Source organism: Carassius gibelio, chromosome A12 (genome assembly GCF_023724105.1).
Source record: "Carassius gibelio isolate Cgi1373 ecotype wild population from Czech Republic chromosome A12, carGib1.2-hapl.c, whole genome shotgun sequence".
NCBI classification, from domain to species: domain Eukaryota; kingdom Metazoa; phylum Chordata; class Actinopteri; order Cypriniformes; family Cyprinidae; genus Carassius; species Carassius gibelio.
This window is the reverse complement of record NC_068382.1, coordinates 8,841,247-8,868,719: the sequence shown is the minus strand read 5'-3', so window position 1 is coordinate 8,868,719 and position 27,473 is coordinate 8,841,247. Positions and strand designations below refer to the sequence as shown.

At 36.5% G+C, this 27,473-nt stretch overlaps 1 protein-coding gene across 5 annotated transcripts in view; it reads right to left on the bottom strand.

The window, feature by feature from the left end:
* Positions 1 to 27,473, bottom strand: part of tanc2b (tetratricopeptide repeat, ankyrin repeat and coiled-coil containing 2b) — a 128,875-nt gene that overhangs the window by 91,635 nt on the left and 9,767 nt on the right. For all 5 annotated transcript variants that reach the window (XM_052611075.1, XM_052611077.1, XM_052611078.1 and 2 more), the window contains exon 2: positions 2,811 to 2,913. In XM_052611075.1, coding sequence (XP_052467035.1) covers positions 2,811 to 2,880 — 70 coding nt within the window. In that variant the 5' untranslated portion in view covers positions 2,881 to 2,913. The remainder of the gene's footprint in view (positions 1 to 2,810; positions 2,914 to 27,473) is intronic.

Genomic DNA, 27,473 nt, shown 5'->3' with positions numbered 1-27,473 from the left:
AGGGCCCTGCATTGCACACGCTTTCCCCATTACTCCAGTCCAGGGGCAAAAGGCTTCAGACATCGATGTAACATTTGAAACGAGTGTTTGATCTCTGGAACCACTGGTTAATGAAGTCACTTCTGACTAAACCAACTCCAGTGGGAGGAACGTATTTGGGAAGCCGCGTGATGAAGCCATTGAGCTTTTCAGCTAATTGCACAGGGAGCTGTGAGACGCAGCACAGTAAATATGACACCAGAAAAGGATTGTTCTGGTCTTTCGGTTTCTTTTCACCTGATTCATGTCTCGGTCTCAAGTAAACAGACATTTTAGTATCAGTATAAAGTCTGGCTCACTTTGCTGCTTATTTTGCCCATGAACTTTCCATTAAGACGGAAAGAAACAGTCTAATGAACCTCAGTTCGTTTGCTTTTACATATGGTTTAAGGGGAGTTAAAAGATCAAAGACATGATGACATCTATAAAAGTGACATTTCAGTCAAAAATTGTAATTCTAAATTTTGTTCCAAACCTGTTTTTTTCTTCTTCTGTTGAACACAAAATAAAATATTCTGAAGAATGCTGGGAACCAAACAGTTGATGGTAGCCAATGACTGTCAGGGATCTGGGAAGGAGGACCCAAATGCAGTGAGATAACAAGTTTAGCAAGACAAGAACATAGAATCACAAGGACTAGACAAAACAAGGGCACAAGACCAACCAGACAGGGAGACACAGACATAGACATAGACATAGACATAGACATAGACATAGACATAGACATAGACATAGACATAGACATAGACATAGACATAGACATAGACATAGACATAGACATAGACAGAGGGGGTGAGAATGACAACGGACCAGCAAACACAAAAGGGTAAGGTGCACTATAAATAGGGAGGAAAATACATGAGGGACAGGTGAGCACAATTAGATCAACTAGGGTAACAAGAGGGTGTGGTAAAGAGGAAACAAGGAGGAGGGGTTAAATGAGCACATGGCAGAGAAAATAACAAGGCCATGTGCTGACACTAGACACAAGAAAAAAACATAAAACAAGGTGGCAGTGCAAAACCCTGACAAATGACTATACTATGGAAGTCACTGGCTACAGTCAACTGTCAGTGTCAACTTCAAAAAAATATTCCTTTGTGTTCAGCAGAAGAAAGAAAATCATCAATTAAACGCATAATTACATGGATTCATTTCAAATAGTGTTGCCACTGAAACACACAACTTCTGAGTTCAAGGAGGCTGTAAAATGTCAAATGGTACTCTCTAAATAAGGTAATTTTCCTTCAAAGATCTGAAGCCACCCTGGCAAATCCAGTTAACCATTTCTTTCACCACTTTGAACAGGGTTTTGTTTTAATTAAAAATAAAAATAAATGTGCGCCCACATTGCTGTCAGCCAAATCTGACTGGAGCTTGTGATTCTTTGGTATCACTTTCCAATAAGGTTCATTAGTTAACATGAACTAAGCATGAAAAATACTTCTACAGCATTTATTAATCTTCTACTAATTTCAACATTTACTAATGCATTGTTAAAATCAAAAGTTGTGCTTGTTAATATTAGTTAATGCACTGTGAATTAACATGAACTATCAATGAACGACAATTTTCATGAACTAACATTAAGAAAGATTAATAAATACAGTAATGTATTGTTCATGTTAGTTCATACATTAACTAATGGGACCTTATTGTAAAGTGTTAATGATTATTTTAAGTGTTGCATGTAATATTCATTAGAGCATCAGCATATATATATTAGGGCTGGTAAGTAATAAATTTAAATTTAAATTTAATCTAAATAATTACATGATGTGGTGATTAATTAATCAAATTAATCGCACATCACATTTGGAGAAATTACTCCCAAAAGATCATTTAACGTCATTGTTGTGCAAAGCATCAAACAGAGATTACACAAAGTAGGTTCAGCAAGAAATATTTTGTTTGATAAAATGTATTACATATAGCCTACTCTTTTGGACCATGTGAGTAAATGATGAAAGAATTGTCATTTTTGGTTGGGTGAACTATAATAAATTATTTTCTCAATTTTATTATTATTACTATGAAAATATTAAATTATTTATGAAACTATACTCTAAATAATAAACTAAAACTGCCAGTAGGTGGTGGTAAATGTCTTAATGATTAAGTCATCGAGTCATTTATTAATTCGTTTGATTCGTTCAAATGGCTGATTCATGAAGTAAAGGGTTCTTAATGAACGGTTCATTGAATCATTAGACTTGTTCGACTTGAAGTGGATCATCACCATCAGATGACCATCACCATCTTGCATCAGATGCAAGAGCATCAAATGTGTTAATAATTTGAATATTAATAATGCCGTAATAATGTAATAATACTGAACATTCACATAAATATACGACATTTTAAAGAATATTTAAAAAACAAACAAAAACATTATTTTAAATTGTAATAATATTTTACATTATTAACGTTTTTTTTTCAGTATTTTTGATCAAATAAATGCAGGCTTGATGAGCATAAGAGACTTTCATAATGCTGCATAATTATTAATAATAGTAACATAGTAAAGTACTTTCATTTCACCATTTTGCCAGCGTACACTTCACATAACAGACTGTAGGTGACACTTAGGATTCATTAACTATGATAGTTTCATGAAATAGCAAATCAATATACATGAACACAAGTGAATCGAACACTACTTGACCCATAGGCACCCCCCGAAGAACCATATATGACTGGAGAGCAAAGCACAAAGCCCACCCCCTCCCTGCCCCCTGACTTAGTGGATAAACATAAAAGTTGAGACTGACCGCTGCTGTTTCGGCTCTTCCTGTTGCTTCTGCCCCCTGTCAGCAGCATCTTCAAGCTGTTTTTAAACATGGTGGCAGCAGGCAGAGGAGGCTAATCGAACACCTGTAGAGGAGGAGACATAGGATGCGTTTAGCAATGCAAACATTAGGAACTGATTTTGAAATCAAATTTTCAATACTTTGTAAGTCATGGATGTGACATATTATCCTGATACAGTATTAATCCTGACATATGTTTTCTTGGGAATCCTATTTAATATATGAGGCTTTTAAGGTCTTTTACCCGCTAAAATATTACAGTATAAACTATCAATCAAATGACAGAAGGCTTGTAGTTGATTGTGTAAAAGAGGTTTTTCAGTTGCTAAGGCTTTAGAATTTTGACTTTATAGGGTTAAAAGTCATTGGATGATTTTATTCTAACAAAGGCACAATTAAAATCGTTGACAAATTGCACTAAAAATGCATTGAAAAAAAGACACCGCTTAACTTCATGCATCCACACACAACCAGAGGCATGACAAAGGCTTTAGAGAGGATGCGACTTACCAAAAGCCATTATGTGTCATGCACTAAGCTGGCTTATTGCTTTCCCCCATGTAATCAAATTCAGAAACAGGCAAAAGAGTGTGTAGAAAACAATAAAATCCCTCCTGAAATATCCAGAGCGTATTTAGACCAGATGAATTGGAGGTGTAATGCTTGTGATAGCATACGAGTACAGTAGAAAGAAAGTCGAGCTTTGATATTACCCAGTACCATTAGCAGGGATTCGTCGAGAGTGATTTCTGTTGGGGTGGGTGAATATAGACAGAGAATATTAGCATATAATCTAAGCGACTGCCTCTTCCTGTTCTCTTCAGCACAGTCTAATTCTCTCGCTCTCTCTGTCTGAGACAACTAATGAAAACAATCAGTCAGGGTTTGACTGGTTAGCATGGTTTGCCCCTGCTGGTAGTTGCTGTAACTACACCACTGCAAACAATAGAGGTCCCAAAAGTGGACACATGTACAATTTTCACTCAAAAATCTAATGATGTTAGCTGTAGTAGATACTGTAATTAGCATGACTGCTGTTTTAGGTTACTATAGGTCAGTGCTGCTTCTCCTTATAGTCAGTCATGGAGGAAACATCCACAAGAGCTAAAAGAGCTCTGAATGAACACTGAATGTTGAGCGTTCTTGAACAAAGAGTTAATGCTGTCACCACGCAGTGTACATACAACTATAGATGTTAAATATATGCAAGAACAATCTCAATTGAGTATGCAAATAAGGCCAAACACAAATATCAATACTTAATAAACTCTCAATGGAGAGTTGCAAACTAATAAATAACACAACACACCATTTCTTAAAAACATAACATTTACAAAACCCAAAATAGCTGAAATTATCTGTAAAAGATGTTTGAATGGGGTCTGTTTTAAATTAACTATATGGTTTTCATTAATTTCAGTATTATTAAAAAATAATAATAATGAAATTTTGCCTTGGCAAATAGTTTCAACTGTTTAAAAGTGTTTTTTTTTGTTTTGTTTTTACTTCACATAAATAAATAAATAAATAAATAAATAAATAAAATTAACTTATCTTCTCAAGAAAGTTTTCCACTTTTGTAGGGCTGGGAATCGATTTAGATGTACCGATTCAATTCAATTTCGGTTCACAAGCTCTTGATTTGATTAAATTCTTTGTTGATTCTAATTTTTTAATTTTTTTATTTTTTTTTACAATCAGTGAATATAGTTTTAATACAAATGCTATTGGTATTTCAAAAAAAAAAAAACATTATTAACTGTCTTTATATTTATTTTTAAAGATGGAGCTTGTAAAAGGGCTGTTACATTTCTGTCCAGTGCTTGCGGTTATCGGCCAATCACAATGCACTGGGTCATTTGTCCAATCAGAGCAGACTGCTCTTGTCGGAAGGAGGGACAACACATTTGAGATAGGCGGGGCATAGAGGACCAACAATAATTTGCAGTATTTGAAAAACAATGTGTTTTTTTTAACATTGAAGCATGTCAACATATTCTGTTACACCAAATACACAAAATAATGATCTTTAAAAAGGCATCATTTGACCCCTTTGAGAATGGTGTCAATATTACCATGTCAGTTTGAGCTGGTTTCAGAGCCTGAGAATATTGAACAAGAGGATCGCACAGATTTCATGCTCAGAATCTACAAATAATCTCCCATCGTCCTCAGTCTTCTCTCCTACATACTCTGTTTATGTGGTAACTGAAATTGTATGTACAGTAACAGGCAAATGTTAGCAAACGTTATTTGCTTTCGGTGCCTTTCTGAATACGGATTGCCACTACGCCCCCCCCCCCCCTCGGCTGAAAAATAACTGCATTTACTAATAAGTGCAACCGTAATATGTATTTTTTATTTTAAAAAATTAGGAATTCAAAATTTACTTAAAATATGCATTGCTGTCAATTTTAAGAGTTATTTATGAATTACTTTATGTATTACAAAACATGAAGCACTTCTTCGTTGTCGTCTTGTCTTATGAACTCAATCAAGCGTTCTAATAACGACCTCACCCCTCCCCATCCCCCAACCCTTCGAATATCTGTAGGCGGGAATTATTTCATGATATTCTAATGTGCCGCTTTGTGACATCACAAAACCCATAAAACAACTGCTGTAGTCCAAACAAGCCATTTGTTGTAGTTCTTATCTCCCTTTGGAGTGGACTTTGAGATAAATAACTCTGTAGATCTTTTTTATGCCCAAACATACACAATACACACAGACTAAAATAAAAAAAATATAGTGTGTTGCTTCTTATTGTTCTTTTGCAGAGGAAGATACACTTGCATATCATCTGTATAGAAGTGAAAAGGGATTTCATCATGCAAAAATTTACTCGTATACAAAGAAAACAAAATCGGGCTGAGAATGGACCCCTGTGGAACCCCACTAGGCAAAGTGGCAGGTTGTGAATAATCTTAATTGACATTTACAAAAAAATAAAAAAAATCTGTTTAAAAGAAAGAACTTAAACCATGCAAGTGCTATTCCATGGACTGCCACCACCCTTTCAAGGGGAGAGAGTAAAATGTCTTGGTCAATGATATCGAATGCAGCGCTAAGGTCCAATAAAACAAGAACTGCTGAGGACCCTGAGTCAACTGTAGCCAATAAATCATTTAAAACCCTGATAAAAGCCGACTCAGTATTGTGGTAAGCCCTAAAACTAGCCTTTTTGAATAAAAAAAAAAAAGTGTGTAATAGATTCTAAGCCACACTCTCTAAAACCTTTGATAGAAAAGGCAGCTTTGAAAATCATCAGGTATAAGCCATGTCTCACTCAAAAACCAAACGCTGAAATTATGTTCAATATAAAAGTTGTTTAAAATAAATGTTTTGTTTGATAATGAACACACATTCATCACTGCTAATGTTAATTTAGCAGATACCTCCTCTGAGTTTGGTTCTTTGCAAACTTTTCAGAGATTCTGCAGGTTCACTCTCCATTTGCAAAGCTGAGGGAGCCGATAGCATGATGATATGGCTCGGTCTCATAAACTCAACGGGAAAATCCATTGATAAGAAAACTCAAAAGGGTGCCCGGTGAAGGACCACTTTTCTACCTGCTTAAAGGGATACTCCACCCCAAAATGAAAATGTTATCATTAATCACTTCCAAACCTGTAAAAGCTTTGTTTGTCTTCTGAACACAATTCAAGATATTTTGGATGCAAACCGGGAGGCTAGTGACCGTCTCATAGACTGACAAGTGAAATATACTATCAAGATCCAAAAAAGTATGAAAAGCACAGAGGAAGCCTCAGAAGAGGACAGAAAATGAAATAAATACACCACCATCATGCCCTTGAGCGAGGCACTTCATCTCCAGTTGCTTCAGCTAGACGGTCTCTGCCATTAGTTTGCTTTATGTTACACTGGAAGAAATTTTTTTTTATAAAAAGGCAAGCTCTTTACAAAATAAATGCAATAGTCTGCACTTAAAATACTGTTCACACCAGCACTTTGTAAAGAGTTTTTTTTTTTTTTTTTTTATGTTTTTGTAGACAAATAGGCTACCAAATGAACAAAAATAGTTTATTGAAGGTTGAATAGATTTATAGACAAATACCCAAACACACCGGATACACAATTAAACAGGTTCATTTTCAAAGAAAATTAGTCATTAGTGAATTCTATGAATGCATTTCAGTTCATAAAGACTCATAATGTAATCAGTTAATTGCATTAGATGTTACAAAAAGTCAAAAGACACAATTAATGAGACACAAATGATGATCTCTGTGGATCTGGAGAGCAGCTGAAGCACTGCAGCAGAGCTTAGGACGCTTTGTACAATTAACAGCTTTTAGATGCCACAGCCATGTAATGCATCATAAATAAAGCATATTAAACGCAAGCCCAATTAGGACCCTTGTGTCGCTCTTAAAAACACATTTGGAGAAGGCAAGTGGTGAATTTATTACCAAAACACAAGCTCTTTATGCTCTAGGGTTCCATAAATGCTGTTGCTCATTTCTAACTGAACTATAGTATAAAAAGACATTGATTAATCAGATAAGTAATGTTTTATACATTTGGCAGATACTTCAATCCAAAACAACTTACAGTGAATCCAAGGTATGCATTTCACCAGTGTGTGGAAACTGAACCCGCAGCCAGTTGAGCTAAATGAACACCATGTTCTGGTAAAATCACAGCAGAGCTATGTAGCCATAAAGTCACTATTACTTCAGTTTCATAACTACAAAAAGAATGTTTGTCAAGTTTTCAGATTGACAAAGCCTTGCCAGAAAGATTAAACCCTTTTAAAAGTTATTTAGAAGATTGCATCACTCTTGTGTAGTTAGAAACTTCAACGTTTCAAGAAAGATTTAAATGCTGAAGGTTATATGAGGTGTTGTGTAGTTTAAACGTGTGCAGTTTAAACAGGGTTTTGATGGATGTTTGGAAAGATGATATATAGAACGATGAATAAAACAATAGATGGATGGACGGAAATGTGTAGTTGGATGTTAGAATGATAAATGGATGGATGGATAAATAGAATAATTGATGGATGGCTGGATGGAATAAGATCTTCCACCAAACAATGCTAACCTGTGGAATTAACAGTAGACCAGTATCTGAAAATCGTAGTGTGGGAACTGAGGAGTAAGTGTGAATGAGATCAAAAATATATGGGGGAGACCAGGAAGTGCTTTGAAGGTGATATAGAAGAATCTTGTATTGAATGCGATTTAATGTCTAATGTGAGAAGATTTCTTTGAAAAAGTGAGAACTCTAGATGCAGAGTTCTGGATATATTTGAGCTTATTTAATGTTGTGTTAGGTAGACCATAGAAAAGTCGAGAAGTAATGAAGGCATGAACCATTGTGTCAGCATCATTGATATTTAAGAAGGGACATAACCAGCGATATTACGGAGGTGAAAGAAGGCAGATTTAGTGAGAGAAGAAATGTGAAGTAGGAAGGAAAGAGAGGAGACAAAGATCATACCCAGGTTTTTAACGGTGGTGGATGGTCGAACCAAGAGCCTAGCAATTTTAACATTGTCAGAACAGAAAGGAGCAACATCTTTTGGTGAACCGATAAGTAGTAGATCTGTTTTATCCGTGTTGAGTTTGAGAAAGTTAATGATCATCCAAGCATTTATATCAGTAATACAAGCTGAAATGGAGTTGGTGGGAAAGGGAGAGTTGTGATGAGAACTGATATAGAGCTGGGGATCATCTGCATACCAGTGGAAGATGAAGCCGTGATGATGGATAATGTTACCTAAAGGAGCATATATATGATAAAGAATAAAGGACCAAGAACAGAACCCTGGGGAACACCATGAGAGACAAGTTTGAAAGTTCATGAATGGTGAGATGACAGACATTTCAATTTTGGATAAATTACCCTTTTAAAAGACTAGCAAGTCTGGGAGCATAGAAATGTAATAATATAATTCCATTTAGCTGATAAGACTCCAAACAGTTTACCACTAAGTAAATTAGACACCACATCACAGTTTTCAGAGGTGTGATAACAAAAGCCTGTCAAATTTATTTAGTTTAGCCTCCGAGGTACAAAAGGAAAGAAATTTGACTCATCTGGGCACTTAAAATAGTGTTCTAATAAATGAGACAGAGTAGAACAAATCTTCCACCTTCATAAGCTGCCAGAGGTCTGGGGCTGTGTGAGTGGGAAGCAGACAGAAAGCCTGGATTCGTTTAGCCAAACCAAAGCTTTTCTCAGGTAAGCAGAAACAGAAACTCCTACACAGACTCCGGACAGACATGAACCTCACCGTACATACATTAAAGAGGATATACGAAAACAGCACTACTCTTGCTCTTAAGTAATATCAAAGATTCTGATAAGCCATTCTTTCGACTCAAATCTTTTTAATAAAGCACTTGATCAATTCCCAGAATTAAGGATTTGTTCACCGATTTGAATGATTCGAACTCAGTGTCTGTATGATTTGGCCACAACAGTTAACAACTCATTAGATTAAAAAAAATATATACATGAACATATTATTAAATTAGCTTCTATGTGAACCAGATATTATGCAGATAGTCAAAGGACTGGCTGTGTGAGTCTAAAGGAAACATATAAGTTGATTTCAAGGGAAAAATGAAGCACAGCATGATCCCGTTAAGCACTAGGGTCACCCCTTTAGTCATCTGTCATGTCTTATGTTTAACTAAACAAGCAAACACACATTAGTTCTCTTTCCTTTCTCACTTTGTCAGATCTCATTTGGGTCTTTTCCTGTTCATGAAGCAGAGCCGTTCCCTCTGAAACACCCGCAACAACTTAAGTGTCACAGTTGATTTGGAATAGGGAACCAAACTAAATCCCTCAGTCCCTTTAGCTAGAGAGACTGGAGACACCTGTCATGAAGAACAAGAGTTCGGGCAGGTAAAGCAAGCTGCAAAAACCAAACGATCCACCAGTCCTTTTACCCCCGTTGAAGCAAAGTGATCTCATTAGTATCTGTAAGTATGCACACATTAAATGTGGTTTTAGCACACACATTTTAGTACATTTGGATAAACACTGAAGCATATACTCCATTTCATATAATCATTTATTTACAATAGTGTCTTATTTTAAGTAGCATAGACAATAGAACAATATATATAACGATAGATATTGGATGGATGGATGGATGGATGGATAGATAGATAGTTGATTTTGGACCAATGATGTTTCACAGTGGGCGGGGCTACACAGTGCAAGTTTTGCACTAACTAGAACACAAACAAAACACCCATCTGCTTATCACGTGCCAAGGCTGGTAAAAGGACAAAACCTCAAAAACAACTTTCGTCAATTGGAATTTTTTTGGTTGAGACATGGTGTAAGCAAAATTCAAGATTAGTCATTTAATTTTGCCTACGATTAAGAACAAGTCAGAGTAATATATCCGTTTGTGCAGCAGGGTCTACAGTATTCTGGTGCGATGCATTGGTTGGATCAGTGACAGTGCCATATTGAGTTTAATTAATATTGAAAGCACAGCAGGAGTGAGAGAGGCCAGGATCGGCCGGCTGCCACTGTGAACAGTAATGAATGTTTGGAAAGGTTAGAGAGTTTCAAAGGTTCTTAATGTGCTACCACTAACTCCACTGAATCAAACAATCCAGAGGTAAGATTGAGTGGATATTCTCACACAGCGTTTTATCAGAGGAACCAGATAACCAGAGGCCATCGTTTCCTGCCCAGGAACGGCTGCGCTCTCATTAATCACATTCACACTCAAATAATAACCTGTTTTATTGATATGCAAAAAGATTCACGGTTCTAATGCTACATTTGAATAATGATTCATCACTAATGCTAACAAATTTTCCCAAGCAATCAGAGAAAGAGTCTTGATGCATTTTCAGTTGAGAACTACAGAAAGAAAACACGATTGTTGGTGGAAGTATGGATTTACTTCAGCGACTCTATTAGTATTCTGCCAGAGCTCTGTGTCTGCCATAGAAAGCGAGAGACAGACAGTTATGAGGGAGGAGAGAGATGAGAGAAGAGCAAGAGAAAGAGAGGGAGAAGGAAGCAGACAGAGAGACAGACATGAAAGGCTGTACTCCTGACAGGTATTTTAAAAGAGCAAATGAAGCTGTGACCCCAGACAGGAGCTTCACTATAATAAGGACGAGTAATCGATGCAACAACATTAAAATCAAGATGCAGAGGTTTAATTGGTCTGCATGCTAATCCACTGCATAAGTCCAGACGAGTTCAGTATTTGATATTATTGAGGATGTCGGCACACTTAAATATTTACCTACAAAAAATTAGATTAATCATTAAAGGAATAGTTCACCCAAATATGAAAAAAATGCTGAAAATTTACTCACCCTCATGCCATCCAAGAGGAGTTTATTTTTTCATTGCAAGAGATTTGGAGAAATTTAGCGTTACATCAGGTACATAAATTCAGCAATGGATCCTCTGCAGTGAATGGGTGCCATCAGAATGAGAGTCCAAACATCACAATAATCCACAAGTAATCCTCACCACTCCAGTCCATCAGTTAACATCTTGTGAAGTGAAAAGCTGTGTGTTTGAAAGAAACAAATCGTTAATTAAGATTAGTGCAAACTTTGCTTTTGGTTAAAATACAAGTCCTGTATCCATAATATTGCTTTCTCAAAGTACGTATGCACAGAAGCTTACAAATGAAAACCATCTGTGTGTTTCTTACAAACACACAGCTTTTGGCTTCACAAGACATTAACTGATGGACTGGAGTGGTGTTGGTTAGTGTGGATTATTGTGATGTTTTTATCAGCTGTTTGGACTCTCATTCTGACGGCACCCATTCACAAAGAGCATACATTGGTGAGCAAGTGAGGAATGCTACATTTCTCCAAATCTGATGAAGAAACAAACTCATTTACATCTTAGATGGCATGAGGGTGAGTAAATGTTCAGCAAACATTGAGTTTTTTATTAGCAATTTATTAAATTCTTCTTTCCAGAATTCCAATATTTATTTTTTTATTACATTTCAATGGCTGATAATAGTTTTGAACGATCAGATGAAAAATACATATTTTATGGAGAAAAAAAAATAAACAACTAGTCAAATTGAATAATGCAATTATTTATGTTTTGCCACAAAACTTTCATGTGGTTCTGTTGAGTTTATTTTTAATTGCAATTAATAAAATTTTCTTTGTCATTTTAATTCACCATCCCATGGAGTGTGGCCAATTTAAATGAAAAATTCAATGAACTGAAAAGCAGACAATTAGAAATTCCCAATCTGAAGTAGAAGGGAAAGACAAAAGACAACTGTTATATGCGAAGATGCCCCAACAAACACTGCCGATTGCATCTCCTGCAACACTTCCTTGCTGATTTCAGGTTCGACGATTCAATCGAACATCAAACTGTGTCCTTATTCTGTCACAATAGAGGCAAAAGCAGCTGCTACTGTACAAAATGTTCAACCAAAAACCTCGATTGACCCACGACCTGCTGTTGAGGATGTGTGTTATCAGACAGATCAATACAAAGCATCAGTGGCTTTAGACATCAGGAAGTCAAGAGAATAACACAGATGAGCCGCTACATCACTTCTGCAAGAGAAACATGGGGAAATCAGCATAATAACACAGCACTAATCTCAAGACAACAAGGACAACAATCTGGAGCTGCACTACAGCCCGGCGACATCGTTTCAAGTGCATGTCGACAAAACATTCAGCTCGCTTATCAAATTCATTGCTTTCCCCCACTCCACATTCTGAAGCTTCATTTCTGCATCTTCACTCATACATTTCCCAGATGGTTTGAGATGAAAGATTATTCCAGCAGGCCGAGTGTTACTTATGTAAGTTCTCTCATTAAAGACACCCCCAGATGACAGACCTCACCTCTGTCTCACACAAGAGAGAGCGCGAGAAACCAGCGCGTAGTGTCTTTTCTAGCCTCTTCAACATCTATAAATTGTTGTCCTCAATTTAAATAATCTTAAGTCAAATGAGGTGAGCGTTATGTAAAGTGCATCCCGCTGAGCGCTCAATAGAAGTGCATTACGGTTATGATGATTGCGCTTTATACACAAGCTGGCCATCTTTATTTCTCACAGGTATCTCTAAGGTAAGTCTATAGGTTTTTTTAGCCCACTTTTATTGTTCACCAATTGAAAAAATGAAGTCTGATTGTTTAGAAAAGTAGCATCGCATTTAGTTAATGCCGACAAAATTACAATTAAAATTAAACAACAAGCCACAGATTTAAGTTATGTTTTAGCCAAGTAATGTGTTGAACTTTAAAGGGGTCATGTGATGGTTTTTATAAGATCATCATTTTGTGTATTTGGTGTAATAGAACATGTTGACATGCTTTAAAGGTCCATTGTTCGTGATCCCATGTTTTAAACTTTAGTTAGTGTGTAATGTTGTTGTTAGAGTATAAATAATATCTGTAAAATTCTAAAGCTCAAAATTCAATGCCAAGCGAGATATTTTATTTAACAGAATTCGCCTACAAAAAACGACATGTTTGGACTACAACCCTCTACTTCCTGCAGTAAATACGTCACTAAAACAGTTTTTTGACTAACCTCCGCCCACAGGAATACACTGAAATGCTGTTATTTTCATCTCTGAGTCCAGTCATCTTTGTTTGGGCTTCCCAGGGACGCTGTACTTGGAGATTAATGCTTACAATTGATGTTTAACATGGTTCCAGAAAATTATAATCCACATGTAAAACTATGTGCAGCACATTTTGCTGAGGACAGCTAGCTTAGGACAACTTTCTCAATCAGTTTAATGCCGGATTCGCACAAAGATTATTCTTGAAAGATGGAGCAGTTCCCTCTTTGTCTGGAGAAGGCGTTGTTTATGGACCACAACCGGTAAGTGTATTTTATTATTTAAGTTGGTGCGTTTAACAGTTTCTGTTACTTATTACACAAAGGGCAACGCTGTTTAGCTTTGTTAACTAAATGTTAGGGCTGTGCAAAAAAATCGAATGCGATTTTCATGTCAGTAAAATGCTAATGTGATTATAAGTACATCTCCAGCACATGCTCCTGCAAACTTGCTTCTCAAAATTAGTCCAATCGCGTTTCCAGGAGGGCAGCGTGCTCTCAGCTGCTGTCGAATCACTACACAGGAACCGCTGGCCCAATCAGAACTCGTTACGTGTTTCTGAAGGAGGGACTTCATAGAACAAGGAAGTCTTCAGCCTGTTCTTATGACAGTGAAAACAGCGGTATACAGATAGGTGAATTGTGTGAAAAATACTGTGTATTTTACAAGCGAAACATGAACACGTTATATTGCACACTTTAAACACAATCAAAGCTTCAAAAAGCACTAAAAAACGGGACCTTTAATGCTCAAATCTTTCTGATTGGCCAACGGACCCAGTGCATTGTGATTGGTCGATCACCGCAAGCACTCGTCAGCATCTCTCTGGCATGACTGCTTCAACACTAGCTGTGTTACTGAAACTATGCCTTCTTTCTTTGCATGAACATTTGGGAGGCATTATGCAAATATTTCCACATAGTGACAAGGAGATGTGGGGGCGTGTTTAAACAAGGCATTTTAGGGGGCGTGGCTGAGTCTCCACTTTGATACAGAATATCTCTTAAGATTTGAGACTTTGCAACTTTACAGATCTTCTTCATGCACCAAGAGCTTGTAACACTCCAAAGAGTAAGGGAAAATTGAAATTGGACCATATGACCCCTTTAATACATAAGAAGTTAAGTTTTATTTTTCTTTATGGTTAATTTTTTTTGTTAATATTCTAATCATGATTAGAATGAAACATTGTGGAATTATGAGAAAGCATCGGTCTAAATATTTACCATTTTAAAATGCCATTCAAAGTGATCACAGTTCCTTAAACTCATTCTCCCATCTCGAGTTCCAGCGGATTTGACTGTAACCGATCCGTGTGTGTTTTGCTTTAGTCCGTCTGTCAGGAGCCTGACGAACAGCATCTTGACACTTGATGAATCAGTGAGTTTAGTGCTGCTGCGTAGCGTCTCCGAGCGCCTTCCTTCATCTTTCCTTCAGAGCCCAGCATGTTATGTAATATTGAGATGCGGGCGAAAGGGCAGAACTGAAGATGCCGGTACCTAGTCCAGCTTGGCAATATCTCAGGAACATCAGCGAGGACGAAAATAGACAGAAGGAGAGAGAGATCAAGACAAAACAAGAGAGAAAAACAGGAAAAAGCTGGTTCAGCTACTGAAAACTCAACAGCTCACTTGACGCACTGTCAGTCAATGACCCAGCTCTACAGATGAAACCCATCACAGCCAGCGCAGGGATGCTGAAGAAATGTAGAAATCACTCGAAGAAAACTGTTGTAAGTACACGTTTCAGGTAACGTATTCGGACTACTTTTTGAATAGGATTATTTTGCAGAATATTCACAGTATTCATATGCACAACCCAGGCCATTAGCTGAACCAAAGACATCACTCAAAAAAAAAAAGGACTGCAATTTAGTTTTGTGACCCTGGCGGTGCAGAAATATCATACAACCTTTAACCTTGACTAAGGGTTGGGTGTAAACCACTCATATCACTGTGACAGTTTAAGTAATGTCTTTAAACACCCGGAGGAAATCTGGGGTGGGACACAATTTCACGCTCGCTTGTTCTGCTTCTGGAGATGTATTTTAAGGTTTTACATCTTTTAAATTGTAGAAAGACTTGCAAAAGCCCGACTGACAAAGTTTGATGGGAGAGCACCAATAGGCTGGAGGAGAAGAGGAAAGACTCTTTCTGCTAGATTTGACTGTACTGCCCCCCTCAGACTAAGCCTGTATATACACATCCACCTAATTCAGGAAATACAAAGGATTATTCCACCTTCAGCCTCACAACAGCTGCTTACAGTCAATTACGAGAGCAAAAGGAACTCAGCACCCTAGTGCACAAAAGGATTATTCTAAAATGCATGCGTATTGGATCCCAGTAATTTAAATACAGAGGCTGACAAGCTTCAAAAAGAATGCAGATCAAGCTTTGTTTAAAATTTTGCATCTTAAATGTAAAATGAAAACTATGTAGTTCTGAGAAATGCAACATTAAAATTTCTAAACATCTTTTGTTCAATGGTAGGAGTGACACGAGGGTGAAGTTTTGAGTGAGCTGTCCCTTTAAAGTCTACATGAAAAAGCATTAAAAAGTGACTCACTGCTGAGGGGAAAGATTCTGTTGTCAGATGAGAAAAAGACAACCTCTGAGAAGAGCATTTGTGTGCACAGTGTTCACAAATTAATACCTTTTATACTAATACTAAAAAGGTATACCAAAGGTATACCAAAATACCAAAAAAAATAAAAGAATCATGCACTATGAGTGATTTTCTGAATTAATATAGATATGAATCTTTATACTATATACATTACAGAGGATGGACAAAATGTGAGCATCCATTATTATAGGGGTTAATATCATTTGTTTAGGCTACGATTTAAAAAACAAGACTGTCAGTCACTAAGGACTGTGTCCAAGCGACAAACACGGCACTACTGAAAACCTCAATATCCCCCCCGAAGACCCTGTTCTTCCGTTCACGAGTCAAGAACCGCTTCTGTCAGACGCGTCCGGTTCGAGAACCGAGGAGCTGATGATACTGCGCATGTGTGATTCAGCGTGAAGCCTGACACACAGAGCATCTGAACCGAACTGATTCTTTTGGTGATTGATTCTGAACTGAATCTGTGCTAGTGTTGTGAGCGCGGGTAAACCGAAGGCTTGAATCAAGGGAAATCATCGCCAATGACGGCATTACGTCGAGCGCAAAAGAACCGGTGAACTGTTTTCTTCAACCGGTTTATTGAATCGAACTGTCAGAAAGAACTACTGGTGATCCGAAAACCAATGCAACCGGTTCTTGACTCATGAAGAAGTCAGTCTATTGTTCGTTATCTGGCTCGGCTCGGTGTTCATCTTCACAGCAGTTCAGTCAGTGAACTGTTTGAGTGCATGAATTATGAATTATGATATTGGTTTGTTTTAACTCAGAGGGAGTGTCAGCAACATTAAAATAGTGAACAGCTTAAGTCATTTGTGGATTAATGCGTATTGGAGACGCAAACCGTTTAAAACGATTCAGTTCGATTTGGTGAACTGGTTCAAAAGGATCCGGTTACATCTAATGATTCGTTCACGAACCGGATATTACAAACTGCTTTGTTTTGAACTCTCTCTCACAACAGACACAGAAGAGAAGATAATGATGAATAAAGTCGTAGTTTTTGCTATTTTTGGACCAAAATGTATTTTCGATGCTTCAACAAATTCTAACTGACCCTCTGATGTCACATGGACTACTTTGATGATGTTTTTCTTACCTTTCTGGACATGGACAGTAGACCGTACACACAGTTTCAATGGAGGGACTGAGAGCTCTCAGACTAAATCTAAAATATCTTAAACTGTGTTCTGAAGATAAACGGAGGTCTTACGGGTTTGGAACGACATGAGGGTGAGTTATTAATGACATAATTTTGATTATTGGGTGAACTAACCCTTTTATTATAAGCAAGCAGACGAGCGACCGTCTAAAATATTAGCCAATTGCCAATTAGCCAATCTATCTGTCTGATATCCATTGTTCTACATCTATCATTATATATATTGTACTATTGTCTATGCTACTTAAAATAGGATACTATTGTAAATAAATGTTTACCATATTTTTCGGACTATAAGTCACACCTGAGTATAAGTCGCATCAGTCCAAAAATATGTCATGAGGAGGGAAAAAACATATATAAGTCGCATTTATTCAGAACCAATAGAAAACATTACCGTCTCCAGCCGCGAGAGGGCGCTCTATGTCTTCAGAGTAGAGTACAGGAGCAATGAGCAGCATTAGAGCGCCCTCTGGCGGCTGGAGACGGTAATGTTTTCTATTGGGTCATTTGTTTTAGTTCATTTCTCTTGGTTAATGTCAAATTAATTCTGATAAATAAGTCACACCTGACTATAAGTTGCAGGACCAGCCAAAATATGAAAAAAGTGCGACTTATAGTCCGGAAAATACGGTATATGAAATAGATTATATGCTTCAGTGTTTATCCAAATGTACTAAAATGTGTGTGCTTAAACCACATTTAATATGTGCATACTTACAGATACTAATGAGATCACTTTGCTTCAACGGGGGTAGAAGGACTGGTGGATCTATCTGGTCAGTCTTTCTCGAGCCAACATCAAGTTTTGTCTTGATGAACTTTTTTTAATCTTGTCCTTGGCCTGAACGAGTCTTCATCCACACAATTATTAGTGAATGAGGCATTATTTTTATCAATCTTCTAAACAACTCATGTTTGGGGGAAGGTCAAATATGCACAAACACAAGCCCAAACATATAAGTTTACCATCAAAATGAATCCCAGACACTCACAGGCCTGATCTCAATCCACCTGAGAGGATGCCACACTATTTAACTACAGCATCCGAGCACTCATATAAAAATGTGAAGCAAATCTGTCAGGAAGAGTGGACCAAAACACTTTTCTCCTGTGAAAGGAAGGAACAGGTTAAGGTTCTGAAAGCTTGTCCTGGATGTCTCTGGCTGCCATGTGAAATGAAGAATTAAATGAGGGGCTGAACGTGGCCCGCAGGGGTTGCTGCTGATGAGGAAATCCACTGGGTCTTCTTTCATGTGTGCCTTTGATTATATGCCCCCCCGAGCAAATTTGCCCCAACAAAGCAGTTCCACAGCTGCCTTGCTGTCTAACGCAGCCACTGAGGCCCGAATGCATCCCTGTGATGTGTCAAAGTGTGTGAGGAAGAGTGGGGCAGAGTGTGTGACTCACGCAGACGCTCTGTGATGTAGTAATGATCAGCGCGGCGTGCCACCTGTGCAGCGAGGCTCAGTTGGCCTACAGATGCTGTCTGGTCTAACTCAATGTCCTCTTTTCCCGTGCATAAGGGAGGCAGGCCAGGGTTTTATGCCAAAAAGCCGAGTCAAACTCCCCTTAGTGGCTCTGGCTCGTTCAACACATTGTCACAAGTCATTCTGTCAAAAGTGAGCTTGTGTGTGTGCAGAAGGGCATGAATTGGCAACGCTAAAAGAGCACATCAATAAGATCCTTTCACACACATTCCTCAAGTCATGCTCTCTCTCTGGAGTTTAAAAGCATTGTAATTAAATAATTAAATATTTCAATAAAATTATTATATTATTATATGTCTATTGTAAGTCTTCAGTAGACCTGGGATATGGAACTAATTGAAGAAAACATAAAAACTGATTAGATTAGATATATATTTTTTTAAATCACATAAAAAAATAAATAAAAAAAAATTATATATATATATATATATATATATATATATATATATATATATATATATATATATATATATATATATATATATATATATATATATATTGTATTGTACAGTATTTTTTATTTTATTTTATTTTTACTATCAGGAGAGACAGAATAGGGTTGTTAAGAGAACAAATAAATAAATAATTAATTAAAAATAATAATTAATAAATAAACAAACATTTAATATCTTAACACAATACAGAACTTTATTATATTTAATTATATTATATATAATAATCTCTAGATTTTTTTTTTTTTGCAGTACAAATGTCAGTGAGAAGATTTAATTTAAAAAAAAACATTTTTAAATAAGTTTTTATATATGACTTAATATTTCTATCACACTGTAAAACGATAACTGAACATGTAAAAATACAGATTTTTTTATTAGAATAAGCAAAGTATCTGCATCTGCATGATTCAATATGAATATATCTAAATGCTATCTTTAAATGAATTAAATGGTGGAGGGTTTTCTGGGAATCATATCTTAAATTATAGTCTTATTGCATGTATTCAGGAGTGCTACAACAATATTTAATAAAATATGAAAAATCCACAGCCTTTTTTCCAAGAGAAGCTTCTTCTATCCCTGCAGTCGTCACATTCATACTCCTCAGATAACTTCCTCCTGTCAGCAATTACTCACATCCTGTACTAATTCATAAATGATGTGTCAATACTCACATTAATCACTCAAAATCATCTGTTCCCACCCCTGCAGAGTTAAAAGTGTCTCTGCTTCATCTATTTTTTCTCTCACTCCCTCGATCTCTTATTTAATCCTGTCTTCCGGCCTCAGCTCCGCATGCATCACTCCTCCTACTCCAAAGGTTATTTACTCTCGGAAAAAGATTCATTTCCCTTCAAAATGGACAAAATGTTCACAGATATGTGGCATTCATTCAGTGGCCGCTCTAATTTTATGGGCTGTCAGCCTTAACCCCAAAAAACGTCTTCAAAACAAATTCATAAGTTGTAATATATGTCTATGATAAAATGTGTGTGTGTGTATTTATACAAAGTCCCTTTCAAGGAATGTCTGTTCACTCTGCAGCAATATTTCCAGCATCAAAGTCATATCTTAATGAATGGGAGAATCCTGAAATCTTAAAAATGGCTTGTTGAGCTTGCAATTAAATGACATATTTCAAATCAGCAAGAAAATCTGAAATGAACTGCCCCATAAAAGTAGTTTGTAATGCACAAATAGCATTTAAAAATATCCTTTTTCGTGCTAAACCAGCCAATGCACATGTGCCGTCATCAGTCTGGGGTTTCTATGGGAACTGGAGCATCTAACAGCAGCTGTGGTCAACTGTTCTCATGTGGGAGAAACACTGACGTGTGTGCATCACAGTTTCAAAAGTGTTTCTGCTTCAGGGATGATACTGTATGTCCATCAGTGGACTCTGTGTAATGATGCTTGAAAACTTAGGCTGTGCCTCTCATAACTTATCGCTTAAAGCTGCAGTAGGTAACTTTTGTAAAAATATATTTGTTAAACCTGTCATTATGTCCTGACAGTAGAATATGAGACGGATAATCTGTGAAAAAATCAAGCTCCTCTGGCTCCTCCCAGTGTCCTATTGCCGTTTGCAGAAATACATCGCTCCCGGTAAGAAACAACCAATCAGAGCTGCGGTCCGTAACTTTGTTTGTGTTCAAAATGTAGAAAAATGGACATAATAAGCGAGTACACCATGTCCATTTTCCAAACCGCGTTTTTAGCTTGTCCTGAATCACTAGGGTGCACCTATAATAAGTGTTTATATTCGGACTATTTTAGATTGCTTCGGGGATACCGCGGCGGAGTAACCCAGTACCTTTGTGATTCTTCATAGACATAAACAGAGAGAAGTAGTTCCGGCTACGATGTTCTTCCACAAGACGCAAGCAGTTCTGTTCATTAACCGCTAGAGCGTCAAAAGTTCCCTACCGCAGCTTTAATAATACATAAAAATTATATAATAAAGTATAGTAAACATAGTAGACACCAGCAGGAGATTCTTTGAAATGAAAGCATTCCTCGACAGTAGCTTACAAATTGAATGCGAGTCACGCACACTTAAAAAAAGTTAACTAAACACATTAAAAAGTGGCCTTACTCAGTGAAACATAAAGATGTGACAATCAGTGTTGCCAAGTCTGTGGTTTTCCCGTGTAAATGTGCTAGTTTATATCTGTTCCCGCGGGTTGAAGAAACCCCGATAACGTGATATTTAGCTCATGGAATGTGTAATGGAAATCGTAATTGTATTTTGACTCCCAGAATGCGACTGGGCTAGTTTTGGGCTAGTTTTGAGTAGCAATCGAGGAAAGGTTTTGTTTGCGAAGACCTGGCAACCCCTGATTACAACAAAGAAACAGAAAGAGCTTCCCATCAGTAGATCTAGCCTGAAGCTTTTTAGACAATTAGATAGGGTCTTCATGTTAATGCTGGTAATGGTTTGTCTGCGATTAATCCCATTGCTCACAATCTCACCCGAAAGCACACGCTCGCTCAAACACATCCCGTTCCAGACAGCAGACTGCCAATAACACTAATAACCCAACAATGACAGCATTCAGTCCCTCTATGCAGCAGATTGGGCTGAATGTGTGTGTTGGCGTGTGTTTGGTAATGGGAGTGGCACAGTGACACAGTCAGACGCTGCTGTTCACAAACCCATGGCTGGAGATGGGGGAGAGACGCTAGCTGTTCTGTGATATAACACACTGAGTCATTCACCGCCAAATCAGCTCAAACTCCGGCACGGAGCCAGATCTAAACTGAGAGAAATCAGGAAAAAATGCATTTGGAGGGGAAGACTGATTTTGAGAGATCCTCGTTAGGACACTGCATGTTTTTGTCTGTTTACAAAGGCCATAACCACCACAGACACTGATAATAATTAGATATGGCCAAACTAAATATTTGATATTCTAGATACTATACATTATCTTGTACACATCATCCTCTATTGTTAGGATGACTAAAAGTTTCACAAACCAAAACAGAGACCGACATCCTGGACATTTTCAAAGGAAATAGCTGTATGTTAACTTAACATGTTTCTTTAATATCTGCAAACATGTTATGATATACATATATATATATATATATATATGTTTATATGCTTTAGCAGAGTCAAACACTTCGTACATCACCTTTAACATTTAAAGTGCAAGATGAGACCTAAGTAGCTAAACATTTCAAATTTGTCAATTGTTTTAAATCAGACTGACAATAATATCCAGTGATGTAAACTACTTGATTTTATCATCAATTTTTCATTTACTTACATTTGAATTGCTATTATGAGCAGAAAATTTGTGATATTTTTTCTTAAATAAAAAAAGAGAAATTATATAATACTATAAAAAATTCAAAAATAATAAAAAAAATAGCAGTTTTTCTGCTATGAGTGATATACGATTCATACACATATTTTACAATATATACAAATATAAAATAATTAATTTAACATTTTTTTTTTATATTTCACAATTGTTAACTTCATGGGCTGTCAAAAGTTGTATAAAGCAAATTTGTAGACTCTTTTTTTTCAGGTCCACTGTTTATTTGAGCTATAAATATGAACTGTCAATTCCATAATTCATGTAATTCATAACTGAACGTGACAAGACAAGAAACATTAACGGAGTGCAAAAAAAAATGAAGCAAAATTGTATATTTTAAGGCTGTTTGTCTGAGAATATATCTTGAATTGCATTAATGCTATATTTCACGTAGATTTTGTGTATTTATGCTTAAAAAATTAAAATAAGGGTTAAAACGTATCCTCAAATCACTTCCAGGCCATTTATTTGATTGCCCAGATAACGTTTAATGAGAGCTGATACAGAGTAGCAGTTGTAGCTACAAAAACACATTTTGATGTAAGGAATGACTCTTTAATAAATGAATTTCACAGTGCAATAACACTCAGTCAGTGACAAACCTACGAAAAGAAGCCACCGAACCCTGGCTCAGGAAAATCTACACACGTTTCCCAATTTGCATTGCTTTTCTTAAACTGTTATACGAATTTGATTCAAACATGCTCAAAGCAAAATACACTCCTATTGGCATTTAAAATCATAATCATAGTCAAATTATTTAAGAAATAAACTCAATAAAGTGATGTGTGGACGGGCAGATTCTGTGTGGGCCTGAGATATAATCCAATAAAGAGGGCGCAAAGACATGACTCACCTAGCTATTAAAGTTAGAAAGACACATTGATCCGCTCCGTCTGCAGAAGCACATCCAGTCTGGGGTGTAAGGGTGAATCATAATGTCAGTTCAGAGAGCAGAGAGCACTTTTCCTGGAGACACTACAGTCAAAACCATTGTTTTTTCATCATGCACCACGGACAGTTTTGAGATGTCGGGCTATTTTGCGTCAATAACTTGTCTTTCAGACTAGTGGAAAGTTTAGAAGCTTGTTCAGGCCACGGGATAAAAACAAAAACAAAAAAAAATGTAAATTCTGGCTTTTTTTCGCTCACAAAATCCTAAACTTATATCACACAACTTCGTCTTTTTTTTTTTCGCAGAATTGCACATTTATATTGCAATTCTTAGAAAAAAAAAGACAAAGTTGTGAGAAAAGTCTGTGTGAGATATAAACGCGCAACTGTATGAAAAAGGCAATTACTTTTTTTATTTTATTTTTCTCCCATCCTATTTATATTTGTAACTTTAAAATGTCACAATTGTGAGATATTTTTTTTTTTATTGTTGTTTTTCTGTGATGGAAACCAGCTTTAAAAGGAAAGAAAACATCCAAAATACACTTAACTGTTTATTTTATTACGCATCTATCTACTGTATATTCTGAAGGTTTTTACAGAGCAATTACACAGCGAATCATCATTCACAATATTTATTTCAGTCTTAAAACTGTTGGAAATTTATTTTCGTATTCTTTTCTGGCTGTTGACAATATTTTCCGATTTATGGAGTGATAAAAAGAGATGCAAATTCCCATGGAAATTTATGTAAATTAAATATTTAATTAGGCAATGACTCATTTGCATATTTAAACATCCCATTAAAAAATGTAATGCATTGTAATACAAACCAATTATCTTAATGTACTATGATTAATCAGTTGGGGATCTCTCTGGTATAGTGTCACACAAACAAAAACCTAAACTAAACTAAAGTTTCTTCCAGTTGGACTTTCTCTTTCCAAGAACTTTAGTATGACAAACATCGCACATCGCACTGATTCCTTCTTCATAACTCTACATCATTTGTCATCTAGTTCTGAATGTCTGGCATTACAGGGTCTGTTTCAAATGACTCTTTTGAATCAAAGCCCTTCATTCTTCCCAGTCATCTGAAATGCCATTCATCTATTCCTCGACACATTCCCTCCCCCTCTCTGTGTCTGAGCAGCCCGATCCATCCCACTTTTCTCTCAATGTTTAGACTCCAAATGCCAGTGCACTGGCCAAAAACACCAGCGATGGGGACGATGACAGCATGCCACCGCCACACAAAAGGATCCTTCAAATGCTTCACATTAAAAAGGCCACCATTATTGTCTACTCAGTCATGCAACGCAGACTTAGCCGTGCTTCTTTATTTATGGCTTCCAAAGGGACTTTCCCGTTTAAAAGGCTTTGTCTTTGTGGATGAGGCTTGTGTGACGCTAGCCCGAGGCTATGAAAGTTTTACCGTCAAGCTCAATGAGTCAGAAACACGCTCAGAACGAACACTGGCCTGACCTCGGTGGCTAACGGTGGATAGCTATTGAGAATGAGAATGTCGCTTTACGTAAATTAGAAATATCCTGTATGTTTGTCTTCAATCACATTAAAATTAATACTTCATTAAACTGACATCATCATTTATTTGCAAACTGATGCCTTCATTGCATTATACCAAAAAGCAACACTTATAAAGAAGAGGTATACTTAATTTTATTAAATTAACATAACATTTGTCAAGCATTTTTTTTTGTAAGTATACTAAATCCAGTGTACTAGTAGTGTATTAAACAATTATTGGAGTATGTTTTACAATACAAAAATAATTCCAGTCTTTCTACTTCAAAAATTCCATGTTTAATTCAATGTTCCATTCTAATTATTTGTGAAATTTACTTTCAATTTCAGAAACTGTTTCTGAAAGCTGTCTCAAAGCAAACTCTACACCATTTTTGTAGAAAATAAATTTATGGTCTTAAAGCGCTCCATTATGCCATTTTTACGGTTCCTGATATTGTTTTGGGAGACTCCTACAATAGGATCACATGCATGCAAGGTCAAAAAAACGATTTTTTTCAGAAATTTCTAACTTATGCACTGCTTCAAATCAGATTTCGATCGATCTGCACAGGCCCACATTTATGGAAGCATATGGGTAGCAATATTCAATTTGTAATGTAATATGCAAAATGACAATGCAATATGGTGTGAGTGTTAATGCAATTAAGAAAAATAGCATTTGAATGATAGTTTTGCCACAGTTTTTCTTGAACATATATACCTATCTAATCATTTCTGTAATACATTTTAATTTTGCAACTTATAAAGCGTTAAAATTCGTATTCATTTTACATATTAAAACTAGTGTGTGAAATGGCAAATTAAAATTATGTAATTTAATTTTCATTTTGCACAAATGTATTGGAAAATGTAAAATGTAAATACAGAAATGCATTGCCATTTTACATATTGCATTCCAAATTGAATATTGCTATCCATATGCTTCCATACACATTAAGTCGAAAACAACTTTAGTTGTATGTGTCGTGTTCATTGGTTGGATTATGTCATGTGACCCCTTTTTGTTTGATATATATAGTCCTCATGTTGCCATTATGGCCTTGTTCCGTGTAACCTGCTGTTGGAGGGTTTAGTTCATGGTCATGTCAAGATCTTGTTAGTTCATGTCTGTTTTGTATCATATTTTAGTTTGTTCTGTTCTGGTTTATTAATAAATGGATCACATGACAGGGTCAGGGAAACACATTACAAGATAGGAAAACCAAAACAAGAACTTATATTGTATATGTTTACTGTTGCATACTGTAACTTATTAAAGTATATTATCATTTTGCAATTAATATGCAATTTACTGCAATTGCTGATATTTGAAGATGAAATTCTCATAACTTTCAAAGCAAGCTAAAAAAAAAAAAAAGTATACTAGCCCAGTTAAACTTCTTTTTGGTAAGTGATAAGAGAGGTTTTGTTGGGTTGTGACAAACATTGTAAATTTTTGTTGCAAACTTCCTGTTTCAATAGGAAAGAAAACAGAGAATCTATTTTATTGGGTCCAACTTTCAAGTAACATTTCTGAACAATTCTGAAAAACTCAGGAATTCAAAGGTTCTTTGGGGAACAGACAATAGCTTGAATAGTTTTGGTGACAAAAATTAGGAATACATCGGTGTTCTTTAGTTGCATCAGATTCACTGCAAACAACCTTAAGTCAAAACATTTAGATAGCTCCATAACCTCTTAATTGGGCCTATGCATGCTTAAAAAAAAAAGAAGAAGAAAAAAGCTACATGCAACTTATCTGTGTACTGTGTAGCCGGGTGAAGCGTGGCCAGGCATTTGTGTGAGAGCTGTGATATCCTGCAGGCAGACAGATATGCTAAAGCAGGGTTATTATCAGGAGTGAGTGATACTGCAGATACTGAAGCAGCACTACACTGAAGCACATTCAGATCCACTCTCCTCTCTGCGCTTCTGTGATTCTCCTAAATACACGTCTTTTGTAACAATGACGTACATGAGAGGATTTCTGTGGTCTGTTGTTTGATATCAATGTGTTTTGGTGCAACATTACCCAACAATCATCACAGACTAACATACAGTGGGGTCCAAATCTGTTTTTCATTATAATTGAACATCACATACTACTACTTCTTTACTACTTTATTTTCTGTTAAAAGAAAAAAAAAAACATTTGGGACACCGCTGTGTATTCACAGTTCTTTGTTCGGCGCAAACCACAGACCACCAGCTGCAGTAAACCCATTTCTTAGATAATTTTATTATATATTTAATAAGGGTTGAAGGTCGGGGTCAAAGTTCAAAGGTGACAGGCTTCTTGCTTCCCTAATTCTTGTGTCAGAGCTCTCATAAACCCTTATCCATCACTGAGCCAATTAGTTTTGAGTCGCAAAAAAGTCAGTCCAGGACCATAAAGACCCTCCTGCAGGTTTACAACAGAAAGTGCCTGGTGGCAAGTGTTGCACTGTGAAATATAAGCTGCTAACCACATTTCTATTAAACTGAGGGGATATTGTGCCACCCGAAATTAGACTTCAAACACATTCAGACTACACCAGAACAATAGCAATACCTTGCAGT